This window comes from Zophobas morio, unplaced genomic scaffold, assembly GCF_036711695.1.
Source record: "Zophobas morio isolate AGI-343-1 ecotype UQ-CSIRO unplaced genomic scaffold, CSIRO_AGI_Zmor_V1 ptg000040l, whole genome shotgun sequence".
Lineage (NCBI taxonomy): Eukaryota > Metazoa > Arthropoda > Insecta > Coleoptera > Tenebrionidae > Zophobas > Zophobas morio.
The window spans coordinates 4,992,273-5,005,083 of record NW_026972145.1 but is presented as its reverse complement, the minus strand read 5'-3'; the positions used below and the strand labels follow the sequence as shown (position 1 = coordinate 5,005,083).

The 12,811-nt window shown below is 30.7% G+C and overlaps 3 protein-coding genes across 5 annotated transcripts in view; 2 read left to right on the top strand and 1 right to left on the bottom strand.

Annotated features, from left to right (window-relative positions):
* LOC135140660 (zinc finger protein 142-like) overlaps window positions 1-12,811 on the top strand; it is a 47,617-nt gene that overhangs the window by 6,670 nt on the left and 28,136 nt on the right. Inside the window, exon 1 of one of the 2 annotated variants that reach the window (XM_064071299.1) lies at window positions 2,005-2,092. The exons of the other annotated variant lie outside the window; for it this stretch is intronic. Coding sequence (XP_063927369.1) covers window positions 2,079-2,092 — 14 coding nt within the window. The 5' untranslated portion in view covers window positions 2,005-2,078. Of the gene's footprint in view, window positions 1-2,004; window positions 2,093-12,811 lie in introns of those variants that run through there. 2 annotated transcript variants of the gene reach the window in all.
* On the bottom strand, window positions 359-1,979 carry LOC135140668 (zinc finger protein 99-like). Of its 2 annotated transcripts, XM_064071312.1 has the most exons (3): window positions 1,877-1,979; window positions 793-1,829; window positions 359-741 (listed from the first exon to the last, which is right to left on the bottom strand). In XM_064071312.1, exons 2-3 carry the CDS (start codon window positions 1,818-1,820, stop codon window positions 438-440), a joined length of 1,332 nt encoding a protein of 443 aa, XP_063927382.1. In that variant the 5' UTR covers window positions 1,821-1,829; window positions 1,877-1,979; the 3' UTR covers window positions 359-437. The 2 variants fall into 2 exon arrangements, with proteins under 2 accessions (XP_063927382.1, XP_063927381.1); XM_064071311.1 differs by having other exon boundaries at window positions 359-1,829.
* On the top strand, window positions 6,851-8,900 carry LOC135140388 (zinc finger protein 208-like). The gene is made up of 2 exons (XM_064070903.1): window positions 6,851-6,931; window positions 6,979-8,900. The coding sequence occupies exon 2, from the start codon at window positions 6,988-6,990 to the stop codon at window positions 8,683-8,685; it is 1,698 nt and encodes a 565-aa protein (XP_063926973.1). The 5' UTR covers window positions 6,851-6,931; window positions 6,979-6,987; the 3' UTR covers window positions 8,686-8,900.

Here is a 12,811-nt window from a genome sequence, read left to right as displayed (position 1 = left end):
GACATAAATTGCATTTGATGTGTTACTCCAAAATAATTAGGGGAACCAATATTTTCATTTTTAAATCATATAATTACATATTATTATATGATCTACGGTTTTTACACGCAAAATCCCTACCATTAAAAACTTACAATAAATTAAATCTTAGGCGTGTATTTTCTTGTGCTTATACAAAACCGATCCATTTTTAACCTTGTAAGAACACTGATCGTATTTGTATCACTTAATGTCCGTTCCAACCAAATGGACCTTTACATGCCCTTTCGAATTATTTTTCGTTTTACTTTTATAAGAGCATTTCGCACATACATACCGTTTCGGTTTTTCCGAATGATTAACATTTATGTACTTCTTTAAAAAAAATACAATCTTTCTTTATTAAAGTTATATACACAGCTTAATGCTACTACACCAAAATTATACAAAATTAAATCCTACACATGTACTTTTTTGTGCTTATAGAAAGCTGATATATCTTTAGTTCCATGAGAACATTGTTCGCATTTGTACCACTTAGCATCCGCTTCATCCAAATGGCGGATGTTTATATGCCGCTTTAAGTGCCTGCTGAGTTTCGCTTTATATGGACAATTTTCGCACTGAAATGATCTGATATCTGAATGGCGACCACTAATATGCCTTATCAAATATTGTTTACTTTTACTTTTGTACGAACAGTTCGCACATTCGTACCACTGAACTTCTTCTTCATTCACATGTGTAGAAATCACGTGATAACTGAAATTCGAGTGATGTTTAGTTTTGTACGGACATTTCTCGCATTCGTACCATTTAACGTTTTCGGCTTGCGAGTGTATGTTATTAATGTGCCTTTTTAAATTATTTTTTAATCTAGTTTTAAAAGGACATTTTTCGCACTTGTGCCATTCATCATCCGGTTCACATTTGTACAGCTTACAATTAGAATGGTGGTTGTATATATACTCCTTTGAATGACCCACTACCTTAGCCTTACATAGACATGATTTGCACTGAAGTGATTTTATATCTGAATGACGAGCAGTTATATGCAGTTTTAAACTATGTTTTATTTTAGTTTTAAACAAACAGTTTGCACATTCGTACCACTTAACTTCTTCATTCGAATGATGATAAAGCACGTGATGTTTTAAAGTCGAGCGATATTTAGTTTTGTACGGGCACTTTTCGCATTCGTACCATTTAATTTTTTCTTTGTCTGCATGTTTCACACTGAAGTGCCTCCTTAAAGATACCTTATACTTAGATTTGAATGGACACTCCGTGCATTCGTGCCATTGAATGTCCTCTGCCCGCGAGTGTACGTAATACACGTGTTTTTTTAAACGACTTTTAAATTTAGTTTTGTAATTACATTTTTTGCACTTGTACCATTCACCATTTTTTTTATACGTGACATTCTGGCTCGAAGAACTCAAACGATTTTCTTTCCTTTCCGTGCATGTAGAAGTGTGTTGAAGCTTTTTTATCAAGGAATTCGTTTCGAAGGCGCATTTTTCGCAAACGTAGTTTTGTATAGTGAAGTCCTCGATTGACAAATCCTCTCTAGATTCAGTCTTAAGGCCGTGATGTTTGTTAATGTGTTGTTTGAACGGAATCGTTAGATCCGTTTTAAAATCGCAGTCTTTACAATAATACGCTTCGATTTTGGCTTTGGAGCATGCAAATTTTTCCAGAGATGAGCGATGTCCTCGCACGTGGTTCACCATACATAAAATCGACGTTGTAAAATAGGGGCACAGTTTACAGTTGTGGACGTTTTTCCATGAAGATCTTCCGTGTGCAACGAGTGCTTTCGAATATTCCAAAGTCGACATTGTGGCTACCTAAAATTGTTTTATTACACTACGAAAGCAATTGCAATGTTGGTTACCTTTTAAATATTGTTAAAGTAGTGTTAATGAAGATTATTCTCGTGATATTAAACACTACTATGTTTAATTCATGTTCAAAAGGGCAGAGTTCTAACCTAAGATTTTTACGTCACAACCAAAGATATTGAATACAAGTATAGATAGAGCATGCCGTAGCAGGCCGTAGTTTAAATGAAATGACGTTTGAGGAGTGGTCGACTTATGTTGGCAACAGTGTTTGTTTCTAACTAAAGTCTTTGCCATTTATATTGAAACACCATTTGTTAATCGTAAATTTGGCAACGTTCATATTCAGACAATTTTCTAACTAAAAGCCGTTGTCAATCAACCGAAAGCTGTTACCAATTGCTAAATTTTAAGCAAAATCAACAGGTGGTGTTTCAATAGAATTGGCAAAGACAATAGAAAAAATGTAATAATATTTTTAACGACGCGTTTTGCTTTCGACAAATTGACACTAGATTTACCAGAATATTACAAGCTGCTTACTGTTTCCTTCACTTTAATTCATGATCTGATACACATCCCAACCTATGATTTCCTGCTGTTTCAACTTTGGAATTCGCAGTTTTTCGAAATTTTAGTTTACTTTTCAGTTTACTCCTATTTATTATTTAATTTTTAATTTCTCAATTTTTCAATTTCTCAGTTTTCAGTTTTTCTCTTCAATTTTACGATTTTCAAATATTTCGATTTTTCAATTTTTGACTTTTATAAACTCTTTATTTGTGGATTTTTCAATTTATTGATTTTTCAGGTTTTTTGGTTTTTCAATTTTTCTATTTTTTCAGGTTTCGATTTTTCAACTTCACTTTTTTGATTTTTCGATTTCTCAATTTTTCAATTTTTTAATTTCTCAGTTTTTCGACATTTCAGTTTTAGGATTTTTCAGTTTACTTATTATTCAATTTTTCGATCTTACGATTTTGCAGATTTTTGATTTTTCAATTTTTCGATTCTTTAGATTTTGAGTTTTGGATGTTTCAGTTTTGGAATTTTTCAGTTTGTCGATTCGTCAGCTTTTCTTTCATTTTTCAGTTTTTCGAAATTTCAGTTTTGGGATTTTTCAATATTTCTGTTCTTCCACTTTTCCATTTTTGACTTCTGGATTTTTCGATGTGTCGACTTTGACTTTAAATTTTAGATTTCTCAATTTTTTTGTATTTTAATTTTTCAATATTTAAAATTTTAGATTTTTCTATTTCTCGATTTTTCATTTTAGCTCTTCCATATTTCAATTTTTCAAATGTTTCGATTTCTTAATCTTTCGATTTTTTCGACTTTCCGGTTATAGATTTTCTGTTTTTCAATTGTCGTTTTTTCAAATTTTCGATTTTTCAATTTTTCAAATTTGACTTTTATAAACTCTCAATTATTCGATTTTTCAATTAATCGATGTTTTGATTTTCCCATTTCTTGACCTTCGAGTGTTTCGATTTTTCTGTTTCAATTCTTTAATTTTTTGATTTTTCAGGTTTTTGATTTTTCAATTTTTCGATTTTTTAAGGTTTCTATTTTTCGACTTCACTTTTTTGATTTTTCGATTTTTCAATTTTTAGATATTTGAGTTTTAGGATTTTTCAATATTTCAATTCTTCGGTTTTTCTATTTTTGACTTCTGGATTTTTCGATGTGTTTTACTTTTTCGATTTTTCAGTTTTTGGATTTTTAAATTATAGATTGTTCCATCTTTTGATATTTTAGTTTTTCAATATTTCTTAGTCTTTCCATTTTTCGACTTCCTGGTTTTAGAGGTTCTGTTTTTCAATGTTTCAATTTCTTAATTTTTCATTCTCGATTTATCGAGATTTGATTGTTCAGGTTTTCGATTTATCAGTTTTTCAATTTTTTATTTTTCCGCTTTTTCAATTTTTCAACTTTAAACTTTTTGTTTGTCGATTTCTCTATTTTTCAATTTTTCGACTTCATCACTTTTCAATTTCTCGTTCTTTTGATCATTCAATCTCTCAATTTTTCAAATTTTTCGAATTTTAAGTTTTTTGATTTCTCGATTTATCTTTTATAAATTGTTCAATTTTTAACTTTTCTCTGTTTTTCGATATTTCAGTTTTGGGATTTTTCAATATTTCTGTTCTTTGACTTTTCCATTTTTGACTTCTGGATTTTTCGATGTGTCGACTTTTTACTTTTTCGATTTTTAAATTTTAGATTTCTCAATTTTTTTGTATTTTAATTTTTCAATATTTAAAATTTTAGATTTTTCTATTTCTCGATTTTTCATTTTAGTTCTTCCATATTTCAATTTTTCAAATGTATCGATTTGTTAATCTTTCGATTTTTCGACTTTCCGGTTTTAGATTTTCTATTTTTCAATTGTCGTTTTTTCAAATTTTCGATTTTTCAATTTTTCAAATTTGACATTTATAAATTGTTAATTTTTCGATTTTTCAATTAATCGACGTTTTGATTTTCCCATTTCTTGACTTTCGAGGGTTTCGATATTCCTGTTCAGTTCTTTAATTTTTCGATTTTTCAGGTTTTTGATTTTTCATTTTTTAGTTTTTTTTAAGTTTCGATTTTTCGACTTCACTTTATGGATTTTTCGATTGCTCAATTTTTTGATTTTAGGTTCTTAGTTTTTGGATATTACAGTTTTCGGATTTTTCAGATGTTCCCATTTTTCAGTTTTTTTTTCATTTTTCAGTTTGTCGATATCTCAGTTTTGGGATTTTTCAATATTTTGATTCTTCTACTTTTCAATTTTTGACTCCTGGATTTTTCGATGTGTCGACTTTTTTATTTTTTCGATTTTTCAATTTTTCGATTTTTAAATTTTAGATTTTTTAATTTTTAAAATTTTAGATTTTTCGATTTCTCGATTTTTCATTTCAGTTCTTCGATATTTCAATTTTTCGAATTATTTAAATGTTTCGATTTCTTAATCTTTTGATTTTTCGAATTCGCGGTTTTAGATTTTCTGTTTATCAATTGTCATTTTGTCAAATTTTCGATTTTTTAATTTTTCAAATTTGACTTTTATAAACTCTCAATTATTCGATTTTTCAATTAATCGATGTTTTGATTTTCCCATTTCTTGACCTTCGAGTGTTTCGATTTTTCTGTTTCAATTCTTTAATTTTTTGATTTTTCAATTTTTCGATCTTTTAAGGTTTCTATTTTTCGACTTCACTTTTTTGAATTTTCGATTTTTCAGTTTTTAGATATTTCAGTTTTAGAATTTTTCAATATTTCAATTCTTCGGTTTTTCTATTTTTCACTTCTGGATTTTTCGATGTGTTTTACTTTTTCGATTTTTAAGTTTTTGGATTTTTAAATTTTAGATTGTTCCATCTTTTGATATTTTAATTTTTCAATATTTCTTAGTCTTTCCATTTTTCGACTTCCTGGTTTTAGATGTTCTGTTTTTCAATGTTTCGATTTGTTAATTTTTCATTCCCCATTTATCGAGATTTGATTGTTCAGGTTTTCGATTTATCAGTTTTTCAGTTTTTTATTTTGGCCTATTTCGGTTTTTTCCAGTTTTCCATTTTTTCGTTTTTTTTATTTTTTCGCTTTTCCAATTTTTCAACTTTTAACTTTTTGTTTGTCGATTTCTCTATTTTTCAATTTTCCGACTTCATCACTTTTCGATTTCTCGTTCTTTTGATCATTCCATCTCTCAATTTTTCAATTTTTGGAATTTTAAGTTTTTTGATTTCTCGATTTATCGAGATTTGGATTTTCCGTTATTTTGATTGTCAATTTATAAATTGTTCAATTTTTAACTTTTCGATTTTTCGATTTTGGCCTACTTCGGTTTGTCAATTCTTCGACTTTTCGACTCCATGATTTCTTGATCTTTTGATTTTTCGATTTCTCGGTTTTTTGATTTTCCAGTTTTTCGATGTTTCGATTTTTCAGTTATCCGAGTTTTTAAATTTGGGAGTTTCGATTTCTCAATTTTTCGTTATTCGATTTTTAAAATTTAGATTTTTAAATTTTACATTTTTTCGATTTTCTGATGTTTCATTTTTCGATTTTCAGTTCTTCGATATTTCGATTTTTCAATGTTTCGGTTTTACGATTTTTTAAGATTCCGATTATTCGATTATTAGATTTCTCGATTTTTCAAATTTTCGATTATTTTAATTTTTCATTTTTTTTTTTCTCATTGTCAATATCATACAGTGTATTGAAAACAACCACAAAAATTGTCACTAAAACCATTTAAAAATTCATACAAAATAGAACACAGTGTTTCCAAAACATTTTCCCGAAAAAAATCCATTGGGTTATAAAAAAAATATGTAAAATCATCTAAATATGTACCAAAAATATTCACCTAAAGTCGCGATCTTTTCTATAGAACCACTCCCTAGTGTAAATTTTCAAAATTTGTTTGGTGTAAGTGACCTTGACGGGTTTCTGGGGGAAAACATATGCGTCAAAAATTTGACAGGTTAGATGGCCCCATTGTCAATGTAGATATTTTATTTTAATAAATAGATGAACAGAACATACAGTCTGCACGGGATACAGTACGGCATAGCTGAGGGCAACCGAAACATTCGTGTTGTACTAGTTTCGATTGCCATGTCAACTATCGCTACCAACTGCATTCGGCGTAAAGTACTAGATGACAGGGCTACCAACTTGACTTTTTATCGAGTGGTTCCGTAGAAATGACCGCTACTGTAGTCGTTATAAAAACCGACTAAACAATTATTTCCAGCAGAAATTATAGTCCAAACCAACCAAATCGCTTCTGAACGCTTAGAGTCGACATTGGCCTGAGCGCGCTCTGGTCTGTAGATCAAACAAGTTCTCAGGCGACTAGTTGTAGTGAAACAAGTTTTTTTATTGGCATCGACTATTTAAAATTGTCGCTTGCCTTTGGCGGTTGAGGACTCCAATGTCACAGCATGTTCTGTGATGGAAGGTGTACGGCATGCCCCATCTATACTTATATTATATCTTTGGTTGTGTCGAAAAAATCTTAGGTTAGAATTCTGACATTTTGGAAAGTCTCGTTAACGTGGTGTCAAATATCACAGAGGATAATTTCTAGCAACACCACTTTAACAAGATTTAAGGTAACTAAAATTGGAACAGCTTCCGTAGTGTAATAAAACCATTTTAGGTGGCCACAATGTCGACTTTGGAATATTCGAAAGCACTCGTTTCTCGGACAAGATCTTCATGGAAAAACGTCCACAACTGTAAACTGTGCCCCTACTTTACAACATCGTTTTTGTGTATGTTGAACCACGTGAGGCGACACCGTTCATCTCTGGAAAAATTGACATGCTCCAGTGCCAAAATTGAAGTGTATTATTGTAAAGACTGCGATTTTAAAACCGATCTAACGATTCTGTTCAAACAACACATTAACATACATCATGGCCTTAAAAGTGAATCTAGAGAAGTTTTGTCAATCGAGGACTTCAGCATACAAAACTACGTTTGCGAAAACTGCGCTTTCGAAACAAATTCCTTGATAAATTGTCTTCAACATACTTCTACATGCACGGAAAGGAAAGAAAATATTCAAAATCTGAGTTCTCCGAGCCAAAATGTCACAAGTGTTGAATGGCACAAGTGCAAAAAATGTTCTTTCAAAACTAAATTGAAAGTATGTTTAAAAAACCACATGAAAAACGTACACTCGCGAGCAGAAGACGTTAAATGGCACGAATGCAAGAAGTGTTCATTCAAATCTAAATATAAAAAATCTTTAAACAACCACTTCAATGCGAAACATGTAGGGGAAGAAAAAATTAAGTGGCACGAATGCGAAAAGTGCCCGTTCAAATCTAAACATTGCGCGTCTTTAAGATCTCACGTGATTAGTCAACATTTGAGTGAAGAAGTTAAGTGGTTCAAATGTGCGAACTGTTGGTATAAAACTAGAAAAGAAAATAATTTAAAACTGCATATAAGTGCTCGCCATCCAGATATCGAATCACTTCAGTGTGAATCATGTCCATGTAAGGTTAATGTAGGTCATTTAAAGGAGCGTATATACAACCACCATTCCGATTGTATGCGGTACAAATGTGAACAGGCTGCTGAATGGCACAAGTGCGAAAAATGTCCTTTTAAAACTAGAGTAAAAAATAATTTAAAAAAGCACATTAATAACATACACTCGCGGGCAGAAGACGTTAAATGGTACGAATGCAAGGAGTGTCCGTTCAAATCTAAATATAAGGACTCTTTAAAGAGCCACTTCAGTTTGAAACATATAGACGAAGAAAAAATTGAATGGCACGAATGCGAAAAATGTCCGTTCAAAACTAAATATCGCTTGACTTTAAATTATCACGTGATTGGTCAACATTCGAGTGAAAAACAAGTTAAGTGGTACGAATGTGGGAACTGTTCGTATAAAACTAAAAGAAAAAATAATTTAAAACTGCATGTAAGTGCACTTCAGCATTCTAATTGTAAGCGGTACAAATGTGAACAGGATGCTGAATGCCACAAGTGCGAAAAATGTCCTTTCAAAACCAGATCAAATAAGAATTTAAAAAGCCACATGTATTACGAACACTCGCGGGCAGACGTCAAATGGCACGAATGCAAGCAGTGTCCATTCAAATCTAAGTATAAGGAATCTTTAGACAAACATTTCAATGCGAAACATGAAGGGGAAGAAAAAATTAAGTGGTACGAATGCAAAAAGTGCCCGTTCAAAAGTAAATATCGTTCGACTTTAAATTATCACGTGATTTGTCAACATTTGACCGATGAAGAAGTTACGTGGTACGAATGTGCGAACTGTTCGTATAAAACAAAAAGAAAAGACTCTTTAAAACGACATATAAGTGCTCGCCATTCAAAATAAAATCACTTTGGCATTCCGATTCTAAGCGGTGCAAATGTGAACAGGATGCTCAATGACACAAGTGCGAAAAATGTCCTTTCAAAACTAGATCAAAAAAGAATTTAAAAAAGCAGGCAGAAGACGTTAAGTGGTACGAATATTAAGACATTGAATTGTACTAATGTGAAAATTGTGCATTTAAAACCAAAAATAAATACATTTAAAAAAAACACAAATTTATTTCATTTAGGAGACGTTAAATGGTACGAATGGAACCCTACGTTGTGCTTTTGGAAAATGGCAGGATGCGTTCAGATTGTGTTTATAACGGGCGATAAATTTACTTATTTTTGGAGAGGTTGGTATGAATCAGAACAATCGTCATTGTCATAAAAATCAAGGTTGTCCTTGTGAAACTTTGATTTTATGATTTCACACCATGGTAATCAAGGTTTATAATTTCACAGTTAAATATTGGCGCCGTTTGGCAGTTTTATAATTTCATGGTTTAAATTTGTTAATTTTAACAAAAAGCACATTTTGCCACTAAAAATCTTCATATTACAGTTAATTAAGCCTAATTTGGTGGAAGCACAAATACTTTTACGACTCCCCAAATAAACTGGTAACTGGTAAACAATTTTGCGAAAACAACTCCTTCGGAGGGGTCTTTACTTATAAAAGATCGAAAGATCCAAAAAAGACCAGAGTCCTCTAGCCAGTTGCCTGTTTAGTGTGTGTTTGTGTTGTGACACAAGGGGGTAAGTGTTGACATCTCCAAAAATGTGTACGATTTCATAAAATGTTTATAAACTTTTGTTTTTATTAATATTTTTAAAGTTCAGTTTAATTTTGATGATAAATCGCCCTTTGTATTGTCGATTGGATAACGTTTTGAGATTTATACCTAATTTTAAAGATTAATTTGCATTGAAATTATTAGTTAAACAGTTATATTGTTTGATGAACGCTGATCACGCAACTACTATAATGTTCCTTACCAATTTTTGAATTTTAACCAAATTTTGAGTTATGTTACAAAATTTGAGTTATATTGCAAATTTTGAGTTATGTTACCAAATTTTGAGTTACGGTACCAATTTTGAATTTTGTTATATATTTGTTTTAGATTTTTTTTTAAATGTTTGTTTTTTTTGTTGAAACTCCTTTACAAGTCGATTTTTATATATTTATACATTCTACTAAAATATTTTCTATCAAAAAATTATTCAAAAATTTTTTATTAATCTGTCATTTTATATATAAATCAATACACAAAACTGACAAGATTTAGATTCTCATCACTTCACTAATCACCTATTTATCTGAACAATAATATTTATTTAAATTTAATTGTTTGATACTCTTTTCCGCACCCCTTATGAGGTAGAGTATTATAGGCACGTTTTTTACGTGATATCTCCAGTAAACCTATTCCAACATTACTATTTATTCCTGTGTGTGTTTATACTGGAAGGACAAAAGATTTATATGAACTACACATGACGCGAATGCAAATAAAAAATATTAATTGTACAATTTTTTCTTTACAATTTGTCTAATGGGTTGACTTGTTTAATAACGAGAATCTACTCTCTCCGGAAGTAAGACATATAAATAAAATTTTTCTAGGGCTCTATCATATTGTTTTCTCAAAATTTATCATCTCGTTGAATTAAGCATTATTTAAATTGGACATTTTATATATTCCGCTAAAAATGTACAAACCGCATTGTCTTATTGTCAGTTTGGTGTTACTGCAAAATGCTTCAGTTGCCCTTGCTTTATTTTCTATGCAAAGATTTTGGGAGAGTACATGCTGAACTAGATTTGCAGGGATGTAAAATGTTTTTCACAGTACAGTAGGATTAGTCGTGTTACTTGTTCTCTCATTTTGCAAATTTTACCAAAATAACGTTCGGTTAGTCTAAAGGATTTGTTGGATACATCGTCGCCCGAGAACTTGTATGATCCACAGACCGGAGCGCGCTCAGGCCAATGTCGACTCTATAAGCCTCCAGAAATTCTGCGGGAAATAGTTATTATTTAGATGCTTTTGTTTACACACGTCTCACATGTTTCACTCGATTTTGACACTCAACTATTTTTTTGTTTAACTAAGAATTAATACTTTCGTTGCGTTTGATACTAACGTCCTAAACTAGCAATACTAGTGGAACAGTAATAATGCAATAGATTTTTTTGGGAAAGTACAGTTATTTTTATGTTTTAGCAGCAATGTGTTCTATTTTCTATTAATTTTTACATATTTTTAGTCACAATTTTGGTAGTTATTTTTTTAGTTTTATTTTTCGCAATAATAAATAGTCCAAACATGAAAAAATTCGTCTAAAGAGTTTAGACAGTACTTCCCTCGCTGTCGGAAACTTGACGACTGCATGCGTATTGTGTTTTTTCTCATTACATTTTTGTAGTGGGAATTTAAAAAAAAATTGCGATGACGTCATCAACATTTTTGCAAGGACACGTATATCAGTTTGGGATAGATGTAGTGTAATACTAAGAATAAAATTATTATATTCTCAAATTTTCAGGAAAATGAATTGGGTCGTTTTGAATATTGATTTGTAATAATCAATAAAATAACGAAACAATTTACTCACGTATACGTATCCCAGGCAGCTGAAAATCGTGTATGTATAAACATTCTTAATTTAAGATGACAGGCGTAACAGCATACTTGAGAGTCAAACAGAGAAACTGTAAACAAAACGACCGTCGGTTTTATTGCTTCGACTTCCGCTTATTATATAAAACATTGGGTTTTATTTTAATTCTTGACGGTGAAATTCACAATTGGTTGATTATAAACATGTCTATTTCACATTCGCGGAACCAAGTGAGCGCATAAAACAAATGCAGGTCTGTAATGTTAAAATCGACGTAAATAAGCGTGCTACCCTTAAGTTTCAACCGAGTTTTTCCTTTAACAAATTTTGTGTCTACCAAATTGGGTTGGTTGGGGTGTAATACTAATAATAAGTGTTGCCTTTAATTTAATCAATAAAATAAATTGCCTTCATTAATTTTTTTGAACCACCTCTTAAGAAAATCTAAAAAATATGAATGGAATGATAAATCACAAGTACAAACTCATCATATTTTTTGCATTTTAGATAGGATTTATTCAGCAAAATTTAAGGGTGACGTCATCAATTTTTTTAGGAGGGATGAACAAATACATTTTGAACAAAAGTTTACCATGCTTATAATAACTTTAAAATATTCCCAAGATTTCAAAGCATTCGGTTTTGTAATTCCTAATTAAATCGATAAAATAAATTCACGCCTTCATTAATTTTTTTGAGTCACCCTGCATATGCAAATCCAAAAATATGAATGGAATGATAAATCACAAGTACAGACTCATCATATTTTGTACATTTTAGATACGATTTATTCGGCAAACTTTTGAGCTGACGTCATCAAGTTTTTGGAGGGGATAAGCAAATATATTTTGACTAAACATTTATTATGCTCTTTATGACCTTAAAACATCTGCAAGATTTCAGAGCATTCGGTTTTGTAGTTCCTGATTAAATCAATAAAATATATTTACGCATTCATTAATTTTTTTGAGTCACCCTGTATATGCAAATCCAAAAAATATGAATGGAGTGATAAATTACAAGTACAGACTCATCATATTTTTACAGTTTAGATAGGATTTATTCGGCAAACTTTCGAGCTGACGTCATCAATTTTTTGGAGGGGATAAGCAAATATATTTTGACTAAACATTTATTATGCTCTTTATAACCTTAAAACATCTGCAAGATTTCAAAGCATTCGGTTTTGTAGTTTCTGAGTAAATCAGTAAAATAAATTTACGCATTCATTAATTTTTTTGAGTCACTCTGTATATGCAAATCCAAAAAATATGAATGGAGTGATAGATCACAAGTACAGACTCATCATATTTTGTACATTTTAGATACGATTTATTCGGCAAACTTTTGAGCTGACGTCATCAGTTTTTTGTAGAAGATAACCAAATATATTTTGACTAAAAATTTATTATGCTCTTTATAACCTTAAAACATCTGCAAGATTTCAAAGCATTCGGTTTTGTAGTTCCTGAGTAAATCAGTAAAATAAATTTACGCATTCATTAATTTTTTTGAGT